The sequence below is a fragment of the Poeciliopsis prolifica genome, unplaced genomic scaffold (assembly GCF_027474105.1).
Source record: "Poeciliopsis prolifica strain line A6 unplaced genomic scaffold, Auburn_PproV2 SCAFFOLD009, whole genome shotgun sequence".
Lineage (NCBI taxonomy): Eukaryota > Metazoa > Chordata > Actinopteri > Cyprinodontiformes > Poeciliidae > Poeciliopsis > Poeciliopsis prolifica.
Genome location: NW_026562384.1, coordinates 7,254,121 through 7,278,104, shown reverse-complemented (window position 1 = coordinate 7,278,104; position 23,984 = coordinate 7,254,121). Strand labels below are relative to the sequence as shown.

At 40.3% G+C, this 23,984-nt stretch overlaps 1 protein-coding gene across 1 annotated transcript; it reads left to right on the top strand.

Annotated features, from left to right (window-relative positions):
- Positions 1-1,742: 1,742 nt before the first annotated feature.
- Positions 1,743-23,578, top strand: ergic1 (endoplasmic reticulum-golgi intermediate compartment 1). Its single transcript, XM_055034043.1, has 10 exons — positions 1,743-1,878; positions 9,427-9,488; positions 13,843-13,915; positions 14,240-14,334; positions 17,398-17,522; positions 19,564-19,668; positions 19,768-19,828; positions 20,059-20,159; positions 20,905-21,027; positions 22,552-23,578. The coding sequence occupies exons 1-10, from the start codon at positions 1,859-1,861 to the stop codon at positions 22,657-22,659; spliced, it is 873 nt and encodes a 290-aa protein (XP_054890018.1). The 5' UTR covers positions 1,743-1,858; the 3' UTR covers positions 22,660-23,578.
- The last annotated feature ends 406 nt before the right edge of the window (positions 23,579-23,984 follow it).

Genomic DNA, 23,984 nt, shown 5'->3' with positions numbered 1-23,984 from the left:
AACTGTCATATAGATAGACCAGGCTTATGGAATGCATTACATTTTTTTCCCCACAATTGATACTCATAACTGTTCAAAACAAACTTTGGGTGTTTCATATCTTGTCATCTATACTGGCGTAAAAAATGTACTATGCAGATCGCAACTTGAGGAAACGCATCAGAAAAAAAGTTATTTATCACAGCTGATCTTGGGCGTCACAATACATATGTGTGAAGGGGATGTGTCACTTGCTGTCGTGCAAAACATTGCTTTGGATCCAAACACATTTACAATAAAATATTATTTCCCTCTGCATACATATCAGATTGTAGCTATGGTAACAAAACCATCAAAATATCAAGATTATTATTTGCACTTCCACAAACTAAATTTAGCATTTCCTTTAAATCTTAATTTAACATTTAACAGTTAAATGTTAAATGATTTATAACCCTTTAATTTATCTTGAAAATATTAAATCAAATTTGATATTTTTATTTTCAGTGGAACAAATATTACAATTCTGGATCCATGGTCTGTGCTAAATTTCAAACATTTACAGGGGATCACTGAAGTCTGATATATAAAATTAATGTTAATTGGATTTGGTCACTAATGGTATTTGGAATTGTCCCTCTTTCACATTATGTTACAGCCTTTACATTTCATTTGCATCTCTTATCTAATTTTACAATTTTAGTTTCATGCCTCACATTTTGACCGGTTAACGTTTGCAAACGTTGCAGCAACACAATAAAGAAATTTGAAAATTGGCAATCAGTGGGAAGAAACTAATGCCATCGAATGGTCTCTTTTAGTGTTAATTACAGTTTCTACACGTGTGTGTAAACCGTGGGTTTAATTGTCTTTGCTAAGACCAAAGAGGAAAATTTACTGCAATCCCAAAACTCAGAACTGAAATGGTGCAAATTTTAGTGGAATGCCATAGAAACTGTGAGAAGAGAAACAGCAAAAAAAAAAACATTGCATCAAGCCACAACAAGTGATTTCCCACTGAAACCCAAAACAGCTTGTGTGAAGAGGAACTGAAATAACCAGCTTTACCATCCTGGGCAGCACATTGAGGGCTAACAGGTCATTACTCAACAACAACAATAATAATCCAGTTACATGTTGAACAGAAATTGTCCTTTAGTTTAAGAATGGTTAAATGTTTTCACAAAGTTTAAAGACATATTTTTAGCATGTGTTATTAGTTGAAAAAGTTTTTATTTGTTTCATTTAAAAAAAAAAGTGGTCCTTTTCCATTGTGTCTTTGGGTACTGTTGACATTTTCCCTGCAAACATACTGTTTACTCCGCATACTGACGTTACGTTTTCCTTTTGTTTAACTTTCAGTATTTATTTATTTTTTTATTCAGAGATTTCAAGGTTTTTTTTAAATTATAGAATACTAGACATTTAAAGTACAAAACGTCCCCTGTTTGAGGTTTGTCACTATTCCCCACAGATTTCGAAAGTACATTATTTTCAATGAAATTTATTGTGTTTATTTCTTTAAAATATGAACTGAGAAGACGCTAAAGTCATTTTCACTTAAAAAATACCTGTTCCAAGCGATGGGATCTGCCGAAAACCTTCTGTCAAACAGAGCTGTATTCACTTCCTCGGCGTTTATTGAAGTTTGAGTCGAAGCAACCATAGCAACGATCACGCATTGATGACGCACGCGCGCAGGAAACAGAATCACAGCGAACCGGAAGCAGCTCTCAGCCAATCGGGTTTTGCAAAGCGTCCTTAGCTGACTTTACACCGGTTCAGATGAACAGCCGGTTTCGCTGAAGAAAGCTGTAAAAAATCCGCCTGTTTTTTTAAATAATTGTTCACTAATTCTCCCTTCAAACGCCCAAGCATCATGCCTTTCGATGTTAGGAGGTGAGTAGGGAGCTTTTGCTTGCGTGGCTGTAGTTCTGAGAGGACTGTGTTGACGTTACTTTGCAATCTGAGGATCCTTGAAAATGAATTAACTGTTGAATGCAGCACCGCACATACACGAAGGGGCCATTTCAGTTGTCCTTTTTGTTTGTTTTCTTTTGCGTTTGCTAGTAAAAATAATTGTAACCCTATGTGTTTTATTCTCGACTCCAAGGAGTGATGCTCAGTTATGCTGCAAGAGGTTTTCTGTTGCTTGTTGCCTGCGCATGTGCAGATTTCTTCACCCAGCTGAAAGATATGAAACCGGCTTTTGGGTAATTGTAAACACGAAGTAAACAACAGTTGTGACACGCCTCTGTCACACTTGCGCCATAACACCATTGGGAAGCATCACTTACAAATTGACACTGCATCCAGCTAAACTTTTGGTACTTGGGCAACAGTTAATAGTCACACCCATTGCCTGTGGAAGCTGTCAATGTCACACCCTATTTAAAACACAACACAGAATATTTGCTTTTTGCCACCCTTCACAAACTCAGTAGAAGATGCCTTTTTCAGCTGATCTTATTTTTTGCAGCTCACACTCATCGTAAAAATACCAAAGTCATTATCACAATTTATTTACACCCCTCTACCATATACTTATGGTTTGATGGTGTATATAAACACCCATTCAGTAGTAGTTATCCAAAAAGCACAATCATTGTGTAAAGTGTTCTCTTTTGAGCCACATAGATGTTAAACAAATGGTTAGTCAGGCCATGGCCAGGTTGTTGTAGTTGGAAGATAAGTGTACATTTTACAGCTTACACATTTTTCAAAACTATACTTTTTTTTTTTTAAATAAGAGTAATAGGAGTTGGTCCTTTAGTTTCCAGACAACAACAAGTGTGTTTTGGTGACCATACATGATTTTTAGGGAGTTAAAGCCATTGTTACTCTATACTGTGGTAACTCATTAAATGAACTCTAAAATGAATGGATACCATGAGAGAAAAATGAAACATTTTTGAAACTGTAACTTTTAAAACCTTTTGTATGCTTTCACACTGGTACAGGTTTAATACACACGTGTAAATTCAGTGTATACGTTGACAGTCTCTAGCTCATTTTAGCTCTATGACTATTTGGCAAATTGGTAATCGTCTTCAGTTTATATAATTGATGACATGTTCTCATTTTCAGCCACATCACAGTTTCGTTGAGATGAATTCATTTACTGGACATCGCTTCAGAAAAGGAACGCATTAGTCTGATGTGGGAGGAGTTTATGGGATATTGGGTTCAGTCTGAGGGTAATTTAGACCAACAGCTTGCATTACAACAACTGGAAATGTCTCGATTGACTAATAGACTAACTGTTTCGAGGTGTTTCTTGCTCCACACTAATGCAGTGTTAGTCATCAGTGTGAGAGAGTATGTATGTTTCATTACTGTATACAAGCGGGTGACTTTTATTCCCAAAAGTCCATTCTGTGGTTTGTTCAACCACACAATGAGACATATGAATGATGCTATTTGAGATTTGTCTTTGACTAACCATTGATATCCCAATCTACAAAATAAAATATACAAGTCTGCTTATCTTTTAAACAATGCTACCTGTTTTATATTTGGTTTTCAAAGCCAAACCTGATGAAGTTTAAGAACTTAAAAGTCAAAGGCAATCTTTGACGCAATCTTTGACACAATCTTTGACGCAAAGTACGCATTAAAATATTTAAGGTGAGGTCAGGTATAATGCATGACTAATATATTTTTTCAAGTAGTAAAGAATGTCAAAAATAAAAATCCCAGAAAAGACGTAAATTACATTCATCAGTGTTTACAAAAACTGAAAATAAGACTACCAGGAAGTAGCTGTCCTCTAGTTTCATTTTATGCCTGAAATCATGACTGGATTGCTGAGAAGTACAAAGTGTCAAGAGCTCATGATCATCAAGGCACTTGAAGCTTGATTGCAAGAAAGAATTTTATGTTGAGGCTAATTAAGGGAAGTTGGTGCTGAATTAGTGTATAGCGTCAGCAGACACGCTCAGCACGCTCCGACCAACAGTGTTATTCTCAGGGGGCTGATAATCTCATGTTGGCATGCTGTATAATGTGTGCTGATATGCTGCCATCTGAATCTCTATTTTGTCACTTTTACCAGGCAAAGGTGAGCAATATATGAGAAGAGCTGCAATGTTTAAAGTCATGTAATACCAAAAGACCATATCTTTTCTCAGAAATAACACACAATTATGTGCATCTCAGACTAAGTCATTACTGGCCTTCAAAATGAATTAATAAAGAAGTAACTATTACATTGCAGCATTTTTTAAAATTTTGTCCCTTCTTATTAAGGCCAACTGACAGGGATGCAAAATGCATGAGAACACTTTAAGAGAGACAATACTGTACTTCGCATTTCTTTACTTCCAACTCTAGCAAAATTTTGACTTTGAAACCCATTTAAAAACATCTCGAGTAGCACTAAAGAAACTATCGTCGAACTTAAAATCTTCCTACAATTTATGATCGGATTTGCAGTTAACTATCACAGCATGAAATATACGCACATTGTACATTTTTAAAATGTACAATCAATAGGTTTATTTAATTCTAAGCATTTTTCCCCCAGGTGTTAATCTATCAAAAAATAAAATAAAACAGGACAAAATTGTGTTTATTTAACACTACTAACTATAATAATTAACATGGTCTTTTTGCAGCGGCAGAAATGTTTTGCAATTAAATTGATATATAATCTGTTTTATACATATCTGTTTCTTTTAAATATAACATAAAACTAATATTTTTAGTTTAGTACTTATTTTTCAAATGATCTCAAGTTGACACTTCCTACCCTAGTTGTGATGTTTAAATCCCACATAATGGAGGGACTCAACCTGTTGATTATCTAAGGGCTTTTCCTTTAAAGTTTAATAGACTGTTAAATTGTGTCATCTGTTGACAGAAGGGATGTTTGGCTTGAGCTCAGCTGATGATGGTGTTATGTGTTTGTCAAAGCGATGATTAGATCACTGTGCCTTTCGAGCCTCAGTGAAAATGCTAAGTGTTTTTTTTCTTCTTCTGCTTTAGGTTTAAATAATCCTCTTATATTGACTGTGACAGCTGTCTCATCCTTTGACGTATACCTTCAGCACACAGAGAGCTGAAGTCACGTCGTGCAATGAGGCCATCATACTATGTGACAACCTTAAGTGTCCATTATGTGTAACTAAAGGAGAGGATGAACTGGTGACTAAGAATGACTCATTGTCGAGATGAGGTTTATTCAGTAAGACCTTTCCTTGAAAAGCGGCCTCGTGCCTTCTCTTTAGCACTTTAACCGAGTAATGCTGGTACACCGTGTCCCGACCAATGACAAAACATGTCAGTCTCCTCACAGAGGATTCAGCCATGACATGTTACAAAGGAAACGCTGTTGACTGTAATTCAGGAAAACGCAAACGTCAGCCAAAGGTTAGTATGAAGCCAAAGATTTCACCCACATGTAAACCACTGAGGATCTGCCACCGCAGCCTTTACATCATGGTTTAGACGTATCAGCAGTGTGGAGCTGACGCTTACTGTAAATGTACTTGAGTCTGCAGGTAGAGCATAGATAAATAAAGTCTGTGGTTAACTGGTAATGTCAGAAGTCTGTGAAGCAGTCACTTTTATTGCAGTGTGCGATGGGAAAAGGTCTGATCTGATAAATTACTGATTGTTGATGTTGGTGTAATATTTTAGAGGAACCTTGTTCAATGTTTCAGTGTCTTTTTGTAAAAGACACAGGCTTAATACATGTCGAACGGAGAGATGCAGGACAGAAAATGTGGAACAACGGCAAAAATGCAAAATGCCAACATAACTTTATACTCGACATATGTCCCAGGGAATAACATTAGTTGGATTTTTAAGTTTATCCTCTTGATGTGGTTGAAGAGCTGAGACAGTTCCACACCGATGTGCTGCTGAATACAAAGCGGATTCATGTTACCCTGTGGCTGACGTATATTTATTGCTCACATTAACCATGTGAAAAATAAAATACACACACACGTGAACTGAAACAAGTGTGAATGCAGGGGAAGCTGGGAAATTCTCAAGGCATGACGGCTTTGATTCTTATCACTTAATGCAAAATAATAATAATAATAATAAAAAGCCGCAAAGTAATTTAACTCTTCAAACAACAGCAAAACACTTGGACAATAATGTTATGTCAGGGGTGTCCAAAGTCTGTCCTGAACGTTTTAGTTGTCTCCCTCGTGGTAGAAACATCTTTTTATGCATGTCAATGTTCTTCTTTGGCCTTCTAAAGAGCCATCATTATATCCAGGTACGTTAAACCACGGAGAGAGCTAGAACATGCAGGATGCCGGCCCTCCTGGACCGACTTTGGGCACCACTGGCCTTGTGGCCTTTTATTAAATTAAATTAAAAAAACAAAAAAAAAACCCTGCATAGTCGAGAATTTCGTGCTTCAGCAAAACTGTAACTTGTTAAAACTACTGCTACAACTTCCTACCAAGCCATGTGCAGTCTAAACAGCCTTAGTTCAGCACCAGAACTGAACAGATGTGACTGAATTCTTCTTGAAGCGGTTCATATAATTCACTTCAGCACCAAAGCTAAAAGGTTGATTTGAATAAATAATAAGATGACGGGTTTCTGACGTGGTCTCACTCGTCTCTTGGCCTCAAGTCCATGTCCGTCCTTTGTTCAACAGATATATTAGCACGCTATCAAAGCTCTCTTTATCTTTTGGAGAACACATGCAGCTTCCTGGCCTTCCACGGTGGATTTTCAAGGTTTGCACGTTGAGTGTCGCATGTGAACTCAGCACAGTTCCCTCTTTCAGAGATAAACAGGTGCGCTGTCTGACCTCTGTGTTGGCAACATTTGGATTTAGACGTTTTCCACTTCGAAACTTTGCACTGCAACGGTGAAATTACATATTTCACAACACTGCTGGTGTGACGTTTACATTCCTTTGTATAGTAATGGTAAAGCTCATGTAGACTCCTGAACTGCTGAATAAAAGAAAATTCTGCTGTTCTGTTTTTATTTTTATCCTTCAGACAACCAGTTACTTTCTTCAACATTTTGAAACTTTGTTTTTGTTTAATTTTAGATGCATGATGCTGCACCTGCTAAAAGCTGTTACCTTTTAAGTGTATCTTGTTTGTAAATATATTCGACGCGTCCTCGGCGCATCGGACCGAGGCTATTTACAGCTCACATGGAGTGTCAAGACTCTAACCCAGGTGTCCAGTGACCGGATGAGTGTGATTTTGTTTCCTCACTCTGGGGTTTTAATTTAGCTCTGGGAAGATGCTTGCTAAAGATACCCCTGTCTGCAAGCAGATGCTGTTTCAGCGAAAGAAGACGGCCTTTACGTTTGCAGCGGCAACTCGGCAGCAGTCATTTGTCTGGTTTGCTGCGCCGCTGTCATTGCTCAGGGTCAGGCCCTTAAACTGTCCTCACTTGCAGCCGTGCTTAAAAAAAAAAAAAAAAGAAGAAAATTTTCAAAACCCAGAGTATCAACGTGATGAGGCAAATTTTAAACAAAAATGTACAAATGTTGCTAGCATTGCACTTTGCTCGCCAATTGCAGTTGCAGAGCAACAGTGTAGGAGCTTTCTTTTCATGTGTGGGAGGGCTGGTGTGTTACTGTTTGCTACGTATAATCGGAGATAACTTAAGTTATGGCACTTTCTGTGGCGTCTCATTAAAAAGAGCTCATTTAATTTTTCATGGCTCGAAAAATTTTGTAATTTGATTGATGCCAAGTCAGAAATGAACTAAAGCCTTCAAACAGAAATGCAGGGTTATCTGATCTGCTTCAGTGATTTCTCAAATGCATATTTACAAATTATTTGGTGGAATGCAATATTCGCCAAACAATACTCAAACGTCCAATAAGTGATATAAATTTGAGACCCTACAACATTCTGAGTAATCATCATAACAGGTCATCTAAACAGCTGGCCAACTGAAACAAAATGAGAACATAAGAAAAAAGCAAACTTTTTCTGTTTTCTCACCCTTTCATCATTATGTAATCAGGATTCAGCACTGAGCAGGAAACGACAAGGTTTTGTTGAAGTTCGGAAAATCCAGAAACCTCTATTATCATCTTTCCCCATTATTCGGAGAATTTCAAGTCCCTCTGCTCATTTGACTTTGAAACCAGTAGGATGTCCCAAGTTTTTAGTCTCGATACTGACATGACTCATTCAAGACTGTTGCAACTGAAGTTGCAGCAGCAGGCCCTTACAATGTTGCTAAAACTCAACTATTCTAAGAAAGTCCATGATATTCTAACAACTAAACTGAGTGTTGTCTTATTTTTTGACTCTAAAGGTTTGACTCAACACGCACAACCATTGTCTTGCCCGTTGTGATGTTTTCATGTGAAGGAGTTTGCTCAAGTGGAACCTTGGGTTAATTTTTATTTTTTTTCCACCTGGGAACAAAGCCAGAGGAAGTTGTGCAACTCTGGACCTAAAACCAGATCATTAAAAATCAACTAAATTCAAACTTATATCCCTCTGGCTGTAAAACCGCTACTTTCCACCTTTCAGCTGTCTCAGAAACTCATAAAATGAAAGAGAATTTCCTCGGCACGTTACGGCTCGACATTTACAAAGTTGTTTTAGTTTGGATAACGAAGAGCCGCTGAGCTCCCTGCAACCTCCTGTCTCCTCTGTCTGATCCCTGTATCCTGTTCAGTTCCTTATGGGCACGCAAGTGGGCAGAACAAGGTGTCAGAACTATGATTTCATATCTTGTGGCTTGGGGAAAAAGAAGTGAAAGCACAGGCAAAAATAAGAGCGACAGCCAAGTCCTTGGTGGACAGGAAGCCCTCCCTCTCACACTTCCTCTCCGCCCTGCATTGCATCAGCTGGGATCACGTCTCTGGCTGCTGACAGTGGAAGAAATGTGGACAGATGTGTCTGTTTTAGAGGGAGAAGAGGAAGGAGGGAGCGTGAGAAGGGAGGGTGGTACGTGGGTGGGGTGTATGCAGCCGGGGATGGAGTTCGAGTCTGAATGTGTTTTCACTGCCCAAAAAGGACATGTGCTGGAACTCCTGGATGGAGATAGTTTCTCGCTCGTATTGCAGACTTATATTTTTCTTTTTAAATGCCACAAGAGGTGGAAGTGATTTTAACCTAAATATTGTGCTTTGAATTTTAGTGAAAAGATGCACAATAAACCTAAAGCTGACTGTCAGTATGGAAGATAAAAACCCGGTTGTGTAATTTACCAAATACTTTCTTACATGTTAGTTCTTGGCTCTCTGTGGCACAGATGATAACATAAGGGCACCCTTACAGAGGAGGCCCATTTAAAAGTTTTTCCAGGCGGTCAGAGTTCATTACGTGTGATGGCGGCGGTCCAGAGCTAACGTTCCAACTCTCCTCTGTAATATCGCACTCCAAGATGGGTACAGAAAGTGCTGCTTTTCTCAGCACGTACTGTTTACTTTGGCAAAGTTCTTTTTTTCTCACTCCCCTTTCCCTGTTTTGATTCCTTTTTTTTCCCTCCTAGATTTGATATCTACAGGAAAGTGCCAAAAGATCTCACCCAGCCAACCTACACAGGAGCTTTCAGTGAGTAGGCCTCCATGCAAGTGTATCTAAAGTGCTTATTTTTTTTTTATGAAAATTACCTCCACTGAATAGGGAAATTCAGTACAAATGTACTGAACTTCCCTGGTATGAAAGTATTCACATCCTTTGATTTATTTATTAAATTTTTGTCACATTGCAACATCTATTGTTTTCTATTGGAATTTTACATGAGTCCAACACAAAGTGCATAATTGTGAAATAAAAGCAAAGTCATGAACGTTTTTAGACATAAAAATCTAAAAAAAAAAGGTGTCATACATTTGTACTTAGACATTGAGCTTATACTTTTTAGGACAGCATTGTTCTAAAATGTTTAAATTTCAAATATGCCTATCCTATTTGCAAAATAGCTCAAGCCCAGTTAGACTGGATAGAGTGGGTGAACCTTACATCTATGTTTTCCAGGATAGAACTATAATTATCTATTCTTCACATCAGTTTTGACCAGCATCCCCAAAGCATCACCATGTTTTATTATTCTTATGGTGTTTTCTGACACTCTCTATTTTGCCTCGAGCCAAAATGTTAAAATAATCTCTCCTCAAACGGTGCTCTTTCTTCCATATGCTGGTTGTATCCACTATATGTCTTTCTTCTTATCATTGTTTTATAAATACCAGCAATGTGGAGCGCATGACCAACAGTTTTTGGAGATATTATTTAATTACCGAATGTGTTCCTCGGTGTTCATCATGTTGTTTGTTCACTTATGTTCTCTTAACACACCGCTCAGATTTTCATCAAACAGCAAATTCAGACTTAATTTTATTTCTCTCGCACATTTTAGCAACAAGGCAGTTTTTTACATCATAAAAAAAACAACACAAAAATCAACAGTTGAAACATGATACATTGATTGATACATTTTTCCAAGTTCATTTTCAAAAAATACAAATGAAATAAAAATAAAAATGCCTACCAAGCTTTTGAGAATTTTCATACATAAAAATAAAACTGTTGTGTTGTCCAATCAGATAAAATCACAATAAAACTCTTTGAAGTTTGTCAGTAAAGTGTGTGAAGGTTCAAAACGTAATATTGCTTTTGCAGGACATCGTGTGCATTTGCACAGAGTGGTTTAATGTGACGTCTGGAACGGGGATCGCTTGGAGCGAACTCTGTGGATCAAAACTTTGACCTCTTTGTTTTGCTGCTCAACTCAAGTAATTCCACGGCTCAGACTGTATCAGCTGGAAGGACGCTCCTTTCTGTCATTTGTCACGTTCAGGCAAATGATGACGCTATGGGAATGTCACATGGCGGCTGAATGAGTCATTTGGTGGACTTCTTTCTGTTAAACATCACTATCACGCTTATGTGTTCAAAGGCAATACAGGTTGACACAGAAATTACGTTATGTTACACACACATCTACACACATGTATCTTTGTGGGGGCTTTCACTGACTTCCAGTCATTTCTACAGCCTAAACCTTTAGGGTTAGGATTCACACCTTAGTCCTAAATCTAACCTCTGACCCAAAAACAGCATTTTCTAATGTGGGAATGTGTCATGAAAATGATCCCCACAAGATATTACAAACAAACGCAAACACAGACAAAAGCCAAGAGGAAAGCCTTGCACTGTAACATCATTGAATTATTATTATTATTATTATTATTGTTAGTGCTCCAACTCTAAATAGAACCTCCATTTATTTAAAGTTTTAATGTTTTCTCAAATGTTTTTAGCTTCAGTTCCTGCCTTCAGATAGAGACTTTATTTGATAGTGGCTCTGTAATATGGCTGCACTTTACAGGGAGCATTCGGGACACCTTTGGACTTTGGTCCTTTTTCGTGAAACAATAAAAGCTCAGTGGAAACAAGGCACACTGCCGAGCTTTTGAGGAACAGTTTAATGGTGGCGCCTGCCAGCTGGTACCTGTCTGTTCAGCGCAGAGGTTTAATCACCTTCTGAACTGCGTAAATGTGGAATAATGCATGGTTTAGGACAACTAAGTATGCTGGGAATGATAATGATTGTGGACTTTCTTTGCCTCAAGCACCTTAGAAGTAATCAGTGGAAGATTAAGTGCTGTTTCTTGTTGGGTCATGTTTTTTTTCCCCTCCTTGTCATCAATAACTCACCATGCCATCACGGATTGCATTGATTATTCACCGCTCTGTAGGGTTACAATAGAGCCGATGACACATTCTTGGCGCCTCTGTTCTTTTCTTGTTTTGCTGGTCAGCTGATGAGAGCAGGAGTCTGAGCAATGTATCATCCCCCAATAAAAAAAATGATGACAGTGGATAAACTACCACAAAGCTACCTTCGTAAACCGAGGACTGATTGTAGCAAATAATGCAAGAGAGAGGAAATCAACTGGTTATGCATGAATTTCAGCCGGAGAAAGGAAGTTCATGGAAGTCCTTCCTGCAGGCTGTGGACTCCCTCCCTGTCTCCATCCACTGTCTGAGGGTGTGGGCCATGGACTCATTCAAATGTTGGAGAGCTGTTATTGTTTCATTCACGACAGGGCAGCACATACTTTGACTTTTAAGCTAAGGCCAAATATTTGAAGCCTCTGTTTGTCTAAAACCGAGGCTCGCGTTTTGTTCGGTTTATGTTTTAAGGTATAGCTACGTTACAACAATGGATCTGTGTTTGTCTCAGTCGTTTTATTTTTGGAAGTATTGTCAAAGTGTTTACTGCGGCTTTTTGTTTTTCCGTGCATTGTTTGATCAGCTTGTCCGTGCTGTAAGGAAAAAATAAGCTAGTCTAACCCAGTGGTATGAGAATAAATGAGCTCAAGCATATGTTGGCTCCCAGTACTGATGGATACCAAAGTTTTTTTTGGATTTTTTAAGAAGACATGTCCTTTGCTTACAAGGAAAAAAATGGCTATTTAGAAGTATTTCTAGTCATGAAGAAAACAGTAACAGTGCTTGAAAACCAGAGAAAATGGCAGAATAATTAGAGTTTTGCCCACTGAGAGAAAGTGACCATTAGCGTATCAAATGAGGGGCATCAGCGTTACCTCAGAAAGATGAAGATGTCAATTAAAGCCAGATTATGAAACTATGAAGATGAGGAAAATAAGAGGTGGCTGTGGTTAGAGAAATAGAGGATGTTAATGACATACAATTTTCCCAGAAAGCGAGAGCTCGATATTTATCTTAGACCAGCTTTGAAAGGGCTGAACCGTGTCTCTACGTGAACCAGCCCACAAGCACTTTAATCATGTGAAACATTTTTATGTAAATACTTTGATACAGTACAAGCCATTTGATCAGTGTTATGGTTCAGTCTATGTCTCATACAGGGGCATGTGTTTAGAGAAGTGCCTGGGTATTTATCTGGCTTACTGTCAGAGCTCGGAAAATATGTGTGATCTGACCTTTGAGCAAAAGCCAGTCATGGTAGGTTTTCGTAAATCTTTCAACTTGTCAGTATTTCCACTGCTGTCCGGTTAAACCTCAGTAGAAACTCATTACTGTAGCCTTCAGCAACCCCAGAAACACGCAGCAGATCTCCTTTGAAGCCGGAGCAAGAACTACTTCAAGTGTTTTGATGAACTTGAATTGGTAACCCATGTGTCACGGTGACACTCCCTTGTGTTTGCTGGTTAAACATTACCTTATGTAAAGCCTCTTCCGTCGGTGACTGGTTTGGCCGCAACGCCCTGCTAACCGCGGGGTCATGTGCTTGCGGGATCCTTGGAAACGGTTGCCACCTAAACGCGCCTCACCTGCTGACTGAGAATCCGGCCAGACAGGTGGGACCACAGCGAGCTGCGCCGACGCAGATCCACCACTTCCATACTCATCTCAGGAAACACATGACAGCCTTTTTTATTTGGCTCATTAGTTTGACACATGAAGTTGCTGCTTTTCCCCTTTAAACTGTTTTTCTTTTTTATTAACTCTGTGTGCAAGCTGTTGATTTTTAAAAATTTTTTTTTTGTTGAGATCCCTTATTTAGGTCTTTGGAGGAGCCACATTTGGGTTAAGTTTGTTTATGGAAAAGGAGCTGCTTTGTGGAGCTCAATAAAGAATAGCGTGAGCTCACCTCTCTGAGAAAGAGGATGCTGTCATGGCTGCCTGGTGTGCTGGTATTCAACGGGTAATGAGTGTAGGATGGTCTTTAAAAACCTGCGTAATGGCAGCTCTGAAGCTGGCAGTAAATGTGCTGTTTAAGGGGGGGAAAAAAAAATTTATGACCGCTGTGAATTCATTTATGTCAACAGCTGAGGTCAGCCATTTCTAAAAACAACCTTATTACTCTGGCTCGTTGGGGTTTGCATCATTCCTCCACAAGCTGGTGTAACTTGAGATTAACCTGAATAAAGCGACGTGTTAAGACGTGTTTCCTTGTCTCTTTTTCCCACAGTATCCATCCTCTGCTGCGTCTTCATACTCTTCCTCTTCCTGTCCGAGCTGACGGGATTCATAGCCACTGAAATGTACGTAACATCCTGTGCCTGAGACGCACGCAGGGAGTTAATAATGAATGCCAGGGGCTGTCGTTATTCTGTCCTTTGACCGACCGGCGCTGCGGCCAGGGCACAGAGACAATATTCCTCGCAGGAAATTGGCTCTAATGCGTCAGCAACGAGCAATGATGAGCTGACATTGAGAAGGTGCCACAAAAGGAGATTAGACGTAGATTAATGATGTGGCGCTCCAGCCGGAGATGTGTGTTGAAAATCTGTGTTTAAATGAGAGTCGACCAGTTTTCACTGTTGCGTATCTGACTTTGTCTCTCTTCTTTCCTCCCTCCCTTGCAGTGTAAATGAATTGTATGTGGATGACCCTGACAAAGACAGTGGTGGGAAGATAGATGTGAGTTTAAACATCAGTTTGCCAAACTTACACTGTGATTGTGAGTATTTACAAATTCACATCTCTCTATTTCTCTGCACTATCCTCTCTGCTGGTATGCTTTTTCTCTCACATTGTTAAAAATGTTTTATTTGGCTCTTTTTTTCCACTTTATGGAACAGTGAGCACAAACAATATTGTGTTGGTATAAAAGCTATCAATACTCATCAGAGGGGTGGGTTTGAGCTGATGTTTTCTGTAGGATGCAAGCGTTGCTCTGTGACTGTCTCTGAAGGCGAAGATGAAACACACAGATGTGCACATAATCTCCTCTAAAGATGGAGCTCTATCGGCAAACCTTCAAAACCAAATCGCATTTTCTGAGCCGTAAATTGATGATAGTTGAGGCGTCATGCTGTGGGTCTGTTTCACTGCTGGAGATCCATTGCACTAAGTAGGTGGAATATTGAAAGACTACCAGCTCCAAATGCTTTAATGATTTCTTCTTTAATGAAGAGGAGATCAAAACCTAAACACTGGACAATGATCCCAAACACATAAAAACAAGCCTTGGAGTGCTTTGGGTAATGTTTGGCTTTTTGAAGTGAACTGACCTGAAAACCTATTGAAATTTGAAACCTATGTTTTCAAGTCAGGCTTATGCCAAGAAAGCAAATGATATAAATTATAAGAATATAATTTCTATCGAAGCAGCTGTTGAATATGCAGCCTGGCCTGATCTAGAGGCTTGTTAATGGCTCAGAAAAGCGCGTTTTCCATGCAATATTTCCTGTGATGAAATGTCAGGATTAAGTTTTATCCTTGGAAATAAAGTTAAAGGTATAAGAATGCAGTCAAAACAATACGAGAATAAAGCCTTAATACAGCTAGGATAAAGTCATGATGTTAGGAGAATGAAGTAATAATTTTTGAGCACTCCAACATGAAAAATACAGTAATTATTGAAACAGTTTTCTTCTCATCATTTTAACATGTCTTGGTAAAATTGCATCTTTAAATTGTGCTAATATTGTGATTATGTTCTCATAATTAAGCAAGCTTCTTTTAGGGCCAGACCCAAAACTGCGTTGTGCAACTCACAGAAGGGATGATTGAGACAACATCCACTTTTTGAAAATACTTCCTGGAATATTATAATTTATCTTTTGGAAAATAAAGCAAGCAAGCAAAAAAATGAAAAATAATAATAATTTAAATCGGGTTTGGCATGAGAAGTATTGTGACCCAAGTAGATTTGAAAATCCACAATAAAATCAAACTTGTGAACCAAATTCTTGTTTATGAAAAATCTTTGAAGTTGTGTTACATCTGAAATGAAGGCCTGCATGTATTCGGTCTGTAAGCCTCTAACCGGTGTTGTGTGCATCTTTAGCTGCCCAGTCGATGTGTTGGGACGGCCTCGTTTGAGCCGAGGCTGGTTTCAGTTTAAAATCTGTCGCTGCCGCTTCGCTTTGATCTGCGATCGACTTGAAGTTGCCTCAGCCGGCCCGGCCTGCTGCTCTCTGATGTCAGCGAAGTGGGCAGGCGGCAGGCTGAAGCGTGCCAGGATAAAGAGGAGTCACTTCATATTCGCTCATCATGACTCCCCTCAGAAACTATGCCCATGTTCACAGAACGCCGACATGTCAGCGAGGCTCAGGCAGGGCAGAAAACTCCCCAAACGGTTCAAGATTTTTCCCAAAAATGGCAGCGCTGATACGTGCTTGAATCCTGGCTTCTGTTATCGAGGCTCTGGATTACGGAGCCACAGCTGTCCGCCGTAACTTTCGTTGGTCTTGCTCCCCGCTTGCCCAAACAGAGCCTGCTGTTTCTAATTAAAGTTCTCCACGATTCCTTGTGTGTCGAGTTTGTGTGTTTTAGAACTGGAAACAGTTTTCCTAAAGCCAGAGTCCGGGTTAAACACCAGCGCGACCGTGTGAAGTTGTCCTCTCACCACGCTGTGAAGAGAGCTGCAGAGCTTTGTTGAGCTTGGCTCGCCGCGAGTTAATACTTTATCAGCTCACTTTCCAGGCCTCCAAACAGGTTGTCATCCGTTGCTAATTTACTACGACGGAGAACCCATTTCGTCATGGAATCCATTTTTTAAAATTTATTTATTTAAAGAAAATATCTTTCTTAGCTAAACATCTTCGGTCGACACTGACCTTTCCGGGCTGCTTCGTCCTCGTTTGTGACTTCATGGAAAAATGAATTGCGTTCCCTATTTAAAGACTGATCCGCTTTAAATCAGCCTCCTTCCAGTCCTGAAGGTCTTAAAAGGAGAACCTCAATTTCTCCCTCGCTTATATTTGTCCGCCGCATTATTTTGAGATCAGAATAAACAGAGTGAAGTTAAAGGGTGGTGGGGAAGGGGAAGGGGAGAGTGCAGGGGTAACTTGTCTTGAATGTCAAAGGTCAGACAGGTGGCGCGTGGAGCCCAGATTAAGCAGGTCTCTCCGGCTTCACTGCTGGCCGTCAGGGAGGCTCGGAAATTTGGCCAGTGCCAGTGTGCCAACACACAGGAGCCAGAGCGAGGGGAGAGCTGGGGGGGAGTGAAAGGCTGGATGGAAAATCACAGAAAACAAGAGCGTGTGCGATGATGTTTGGACTTTCGTATTGACTTTCTGGGTCATTGTCTGCAATGATACCTGTGGGTTTTTTTTCCCCCTTTTACTCCCTGTTGATGATGATCGCTCCAGATAAAGTCTATTCTAGGTTCTAGGATCAGTTTAAGCAGCCTTGGCTCCAGGGTAGCAACTCCCCCCCCCAAACCTCCTCCAAAAAATAATTAACATTATTCTGTTTCCACTTTGGGTCCAAAGTATAAAGTTGTTGACGACATAAAAGTGTTTATTTTGGCAACTGAGTGTGTAAGCACATGGATAAAGGGATGATTTGTTGTTTTAGTTTTCACAAGTTATGATGACTGCTTGCCTTCAGAAAGCAGAGAAAGTTTATTATTTTTCGCATGTATTTTTCATTTTCCCCAAAACAAGAAAATTGAATGCAAAATGAACAAATTCACAAGTTTAAACTGAAGTAACTGTAATATTCCTATTGACATTTTAATTGCCTCCTGATGTCTGTTGTTTGTGATTTTTATTTATTTATTTTTTTTTGCCAGTGGTGGGTCTGGACATCCAGGACGAAATGGGGCGCCATGAGGTCGGCCACATAGACAACTCCATGAAGATTCCTCTGAAACAGGGAGAGGGCTGCCGCTTCGAGGGCGAGTTCACCGTCAACAAAGTAACGCTTCATCACACTGCGGAGAGCAGCCTGGTGCATGATCTGCATACAACTATACTCTTAAGATGCAGTTTTCTTGTAGGAATCTTTTCAGGAACCAAACAAGAATCTGGAACAAGTCTTTGTAGCAACCAGTAGCAACCAGGGTCAAGTCACAACAGGACAGAAATGTACCCCAGCATGTGTGGAAGGCAAAACCTGTTTGCAGTGTTCACGGATGGGATCTTGAGGGGTAGCGATAAAGATGAGGCGGGACGGTTTGGGAGTCTCATCTTTGATTTTTGCATATTGCATGTGTGCTGGGGTGGGTGCGTTATAATGTGAGTGTGAATCTGCGTCTGTGAGTCAAAGGGTGTTGCTCTCAACAAAAAGTGGTGGACTGCACCCTTTGGGTTATGGGTTGTTCTCTGCCGTAAGCAGAAGAGTTGAAGTATATTGGTGTTTTGTTTGGCAGTGATGGTATGACAGAGCCTGAGGTTTCTTTTGTAATGCTCCGGGTTGTTGTGTTAAAGTGGACGCGTTTTGCACAATTGACTTTTTTTCGCATTTTTAAACTTCAACTGCTTCTTAAAGCGGTAGTGCTAAAAAAAAAAAAAAACAACCATCTGCCTTTTGGCAATAAGTGAAGTTTTTTTGGTGTCTGGAAAACATGGAAATGAGCCATTTCAGAAACCTCCCAATTTTTGAGTCACAATCAATGGAGACTGCACCGTTATCTAGCAACTGCAGCACTTTTGGTCAGCTGGTTTTACTGCTGTCTGTGCTGTACAATGGCTACTGGAAAATGCATGTTTTTTTGTTTGTTGTTGACTTAGCATTCAGAAATCGCTTGCTTCATCCTTGGTGGTTGTGCAAGAGGCTCCACTTCTGCTTTTCAAAGATGTAAAAAGTGGTAGACTTATATAATTGCGCTCTGTGGCCATTTTTACGCGCGAGTGAAAACGCTGAGTTGGGAGGCGTGACCAGCCGCAGCTTCTTTGGATTTTAAATAAAAAAGAATTGGAAGATAGACAAAACTGAACAGAAATCTCACTTTCTAAGAGTGATTTTGTAAGAAAAAAAGCATGTGATAACCATAGACCCATCGTAATCTGTTCAAACACCCAGAATAGGTGACCAAGAAAGATCAGAATCACAAAGGAAAAGCTATTATTTATTGGTTGATGCCCCTTACCAGTGGTCATGAGATCCCAGATACTAGAAACTGAGCAAATGAGCTGAGAACCCTTTAATTTCCCCAAAATAAGATGGGAGGAGTCGCTGAGCTCCAGGATGGTGGGGTTTCCTTCCTGGACCAGTTCGTCTGAGACTCAATCTGAGATAAGCAGAAGACAATGGGTGGATAAATTAACATTTTAAGTTCACATAAACAGCACCGTTTCGCGCTCTAGTAATACAAAACTGTCACCAGATCTACCTTTTTGCACCTCGGTAGCATTCATTGACCAATGGTGCAGTTTCTTTGCCTAAATGCTGTTTAGATTTTTCTCCCCACTCGGAAGAAAAACCTTCGGGAATAGTTTTTCTCTAAGAAAAAAAATATACAAGAAAAACCCACTCGGGCCAAGGATAATGTCCAACTTCGGAAACATAATCTATGAATAAGAGGATAGAAATGTCTTGGTTTATTTGTTTGTATATCTTTGTTGGAGTTGAGTGAAACACTGAATTCCTACTCCCCTTCTTCCTTCCTTCCTTGGTCTAAATTGAGAAATGATCCCTGGGATTTAGTTACGTCCATGTGTAGAGTGTAGTCTGAGACCTGTGCAGCCCAGTTTGCCCCACCTCACCACAACGCCTTGCGTCAGTTTTTCCACTACCTTTAAAATTATCAACCCAACAGTTGCATGATTAATGCTCTGCAGCTTAAAATAGTTGGAACTATATGGGGGGAAAAAAAGCAAAGTGAGTTTCCTATAGAGTCTGCATGCATTGAGGCATGACCATCAGTTAAGAGAAACGGTGCATGTGTAGGAACACACGTCGGTTTACCAGGCCTGTGTGTGTGTGTGTGTGTGTGTGTGTGTGTGTGTGTGTGCAGGTACCAGGGAACTTTCATGTGTCAACACACGGTGCGACAGCACAGCCTCAAAGCCCTGACATGACTCACACCATCCACAAGCTGGCCTTCGGGGAAAAGCTACAAGTGAGGACACACACACACACACACACACACACGAAGAAGCTCGACAAGTTGAAGGAGATGAACACAATCAGGACTAAAAGCAGTCTCTCTTTTCCTCAGGTGCAAAAAGTCCAAGGAGCCTTTAATGCTTTAGGAGGGGCAAACCGCCTGTCATCCAACCGTACGTACTCCAGCGGCCTGTGTGCTCGTTACAGCCGATGTGTGACATGAATCACGTTGCATCCATGAAATAAGTACTTAACTGGGGAAAACCTGAATCACGCAGCAAACACGAAATGTCGAACATGAAAACGCTCTCATGTTCCTCCCAAGTACATCGGCATTTAAACTCTATTAAAAAAGCCAGGATGTTTAATTGTCTTCTGCTGACGGAACGCTCTTCTGTTGCAGCGCTGGCGTCGCACGACTACATACTGAAGATTGTGCCGACTGTGTACGAAGACCTATCCGGCAGACGGAGGTTTTCCTACCAGTACACCGTAGCAAACAAGGTTTTGTGCCTGTGCTTTTGTTTTCCAGTAAATTCAATTTGATTTGTTTGTCCGAGGCCTTCAGAGAACAGCTTCAGTTGCACTCGATTAAATTAGACACGGGTCGGCTGTTTTTAGGCGTTCAGATTTTGTTTTGGTGTACCAGAGTGGTAAGAAGTGAGGTCATATTAAAATACACCAGCGTTTGCTAAAGCAGCATAGTCCACTAGTCCTGCCCCTCACCTCATTTGAGGATGTATTGCTGCGTTGACCTCACCTGGAAAAAAAAAAGGTTAACTTGTAGTGAATGGAAACTCTCCCTAAGATGTCAACAGACCCATAAACACACTTCCTAGAACTGTGCTGACTGCAAACTGGCTACAGAGTGTAGAGTAACAACAATGTCGGTCAACTGTGAAACAGGGAAATGAGGGGCTCAGGAAAATATTCCGTCACCTCGTCTCAAAGCGTAAATAAACAGTCGACAGAAGCAGAAATGTCAACATAGACAGACATTTGTTTTGCCAAACGCAGCGATAGGATCAGAGTTAACAGGTGAACTTTTATCTACGCTCATTAACACTCTGTCATCAGTAACTCTTAACTCCTCCTCTAGTTCATCTCCTCCGATTTGGATTTGTCCAGGTTCTGATGCAATGACTCAATCCTGAGTCATTAGAAATTCGACACTGATGCACTTTTTTAAAATTTATTTTAAAAACGATTTCTGATTTAATTGCATGATTGCTTTTGTTGTTTTTCTCAGGAGTATGTTGCTTACAGCCACACGGGCAGAATAATCCCTGCGATCTGGTTCAGATATGACCTCAGTCCAATCACGGTCAAGTACACAGAGAGGAGGCAGCCTTTTTATCGCTTCATCACAACGGTCAGTGAATTTGCCTGCATTGTTCTAAACTCGGGTCACTTTCAGCTTCTTTGGTCTCAGTGAAAGATTTTTGCTCATTAGGAACAAAATGACGGATCATTTTATTGGTTTGGAAACTCTGTAACCTGGTATTTGTTGGTACCAATAAACCAGCAAAGCAGTGAAGCTTCCAAAGAAAAAGAATCTTCAAAACTTTTTAATTCGTCTGGACATTTATGAGGTGATTTCTTTTTGTTTATGCCAGTGCTAAACCTTTTTCTGTTTTTGAAGAATCTCACCGTTGACGCCACAGCGTTTGCTTCCAGTTAACTCTTGGAAGACGTAAACTAAAGCCTTGCCTCCACTGAGCGATTCGGCACGGGTCGCTGCGGTTCGGTGGCCAGTTTATGGTCTGCTGTGTTTCTGACAACATTTCCACCACCAGTTTGACTCGCAAAGTTAGGCATTTGGGTTTTACCGCGCCTGCCCAGTGAATCATACTATTTCTGGGACAATTGGATGCACGAGTATGTCTTGTGCCTGTCCCAAAGCACTGACATTTTTCTTCTTTTTTTTTTTTATTTAACTTTTACAATGGAAAAAGGCATAACAGTGTAACGACCTGCAACTAGCCGTCCCGTAACACTCAGTGGAAATGAGGCGTGAGATTGTTCGATTGTTTAAAAATCCTCATCCTACGGGAACGTGAAGCACGCTTTTGTAAGACCGTAAACTAAACGTTTTTCCTGCAGCTATCTAACTGAAGACCAGTCAAACATGACAAGTGCAGATTCAATCCACTATAGCCACTAAAATGAACTTCTGAGGAGATATCTGGAGAAAACCGTAAACTCAACAACTAGAACCGGGATGGATCTGTTGTACTAACCCTATTGTTACGTAAAGTGAAGCTAAAAAAGAAAGTACACCCTCTTCTCGTTCCTGGCTGTAAACTAGCAGTCAAATCTAAACACTCAGTGCTGCTGTTTACTGTATTTGAGCTATTTGTTTTGGAATTTTGACCTTTAACCTGTGAAAGTATGTTATTTCCTCCCAGATCAAGTTTCTAAAGGCCTAATTCAGCCTGAGCAGAATACTGTAGAGGAGACGGGAGTTGAATGTTTGTGTCGCTCCACTGGTGATTGTCTCTCGCTGCTCCGTGCGTTTAACGCGACAGACTGACTGCGTCTGTTCTTCCTCTGCTTCGTCGTCCCCTCCTCACATTTAACTCATCGGAAACGTTTCCTGCCGGTTGATTTCTTACTCATCGGTTTCGTCGGAGCGACGACCTGCATCTTTATTTGAGTTTTGTGTGGTTTTTGTTTCTCGCTGGGCAGGTTTAAGACGTGACTGTGCTCAGTGTTGTCATGACTCATGACTGAAGATTGTGAGCCTTGGGGCTTCTCGCCAGATCCCCACTCATTCTTTGGTGCGAGTGTAATTTGACGGAATGTGATCAGGACCAGCTGGTTCTGGGCCAAAAAGAAAGAAAGAAAAAATCCTTTGAAACATGTGTCGATCTTGACAGAGCGATGTTTTCTACAGATTTGTGCCATTATCGGAGGGACGTTCACCGTTGCCGGGATCATCGACTCGTGTATATTCACTGCCTCCGAGGCGTGGAAGAAGATCCAGATCGGAAAGATGTCATGAGGACGGCCTCTCGCCTCCGACCCCAGTTCGTGTTTTATTTATGAGTGCAAAGTTGCTAGCCTGTTAGCTAAATCCGCTTCTCGTTGAAAACAACCCAGAGACCCACCAATGAGCAGGAGTCTCCATCCGAACGATGTAACTACCAGGCTACCCGACCGTCTCCGTTACTGAAGATCCTCTCCATCTATCCTGCTGCTGACGTGTGCATTCTGACTATCGCATGTCTTCTTACATCGTCATCGGGGTCAGGAGAAAAGAGGGAATCTCTTGTTACCACTGGGGTTGATGTGCCAGAAACTCACCTTTTGTGTTTTGTCTTTTTTTAAAGGTGCTAAAATGGCTCATACTTGCTCTGTGATTAGTTTTAAAACTTGGTGCCAACACCCTCCTCTCCAGGCATTGAATGACTGAATACTTACTTTCATTTCCACTTTAAGCCAATCACTATAAAAATCAATGAATAATTGAAGAAAGTGTTATTTTGCTTTGTCAGATATGTGTTTTTGTGTCTCAGTTATTTTCAGTCTGTGCCTTATGGTTAATCATCTGCTGTTAAATGTTTCAGTATTATTGTTTCTCTGTAGATTTGTCCTTCAGATTTCTTACACTACTTTGTCGGGGGGCGGCTAGATTTACACCAATCATTTCATCAGCAGTCATGCTGAACAACAGTCATTTGTAGTCTCTGGACGATTTAAATGATTGTAAATCATGCATTAACAGAGTGATTGTGAAAAAAATGTCTGTTGTTTTTTATTTGGTTCTGTTGTATAATTGTTACTCATCTCTGATCCAGCACCACGATGAGACCAGCAGAGCCTGCTCTTCCACTTTAACAGCCTTTCTTTTCCTTTTCATCTCAAATGACTGTCATGGTGTCTGTTTTCCCCAAGTAAAGGGACCACAGGGTTGAACTCTAGACTCTGTTTCTGTTTCATTTATCTTCTTCTTAGCAATGAAAAAGCCAGAATGAACAGGCGCAACTCAATACGACAGATTGTCATTAAAAGGTTATTCAGCTTGAGAAGTAAATCTTATAAGTAAATCAATAAGTGAACACTGAATTTTGGAATATTTCTATTCTGAAATTCAATGTTCAGAAAAAAATTTAACGGTCCAGCTCAGTCACTGCTCATGAGGGTAGAAATCTTTTTTTTATTTATTTTTTTTTTTACATATTTATTCAGTTATGATCTGAGACGTAACTCGTCCACCTTCTCCTGTCGCTCCTGTTGCTGTCTGTAAAACTCATCGCTCCTGGGCTACAACTAATCCGAGCCAGAACGAGGATCTCTGCGCCATCAATCACGCTCTTGTTCGTGCCG

Coding starts and splice junctions, on each gene's coding strand:
- ergic1 (XM_055034043.1), top strand. CDS start 1,859: ATGCCTTTCGATGTTAGGAG. Junction 9,489..13,842: donor AACCTACACAGGAGCTTTCA/GTGAGTAGGCCT, acceptor TTTTTCCCACAG/TATCCATCCTCTGCTGCGTC. Junction 14,335..17,397: donor GCCAAACTTACACTGTGATT/GTGAGTATTTAC, acceptor TTTTTTTGCCAG/TGGTGGGTCTGGACATCCAG.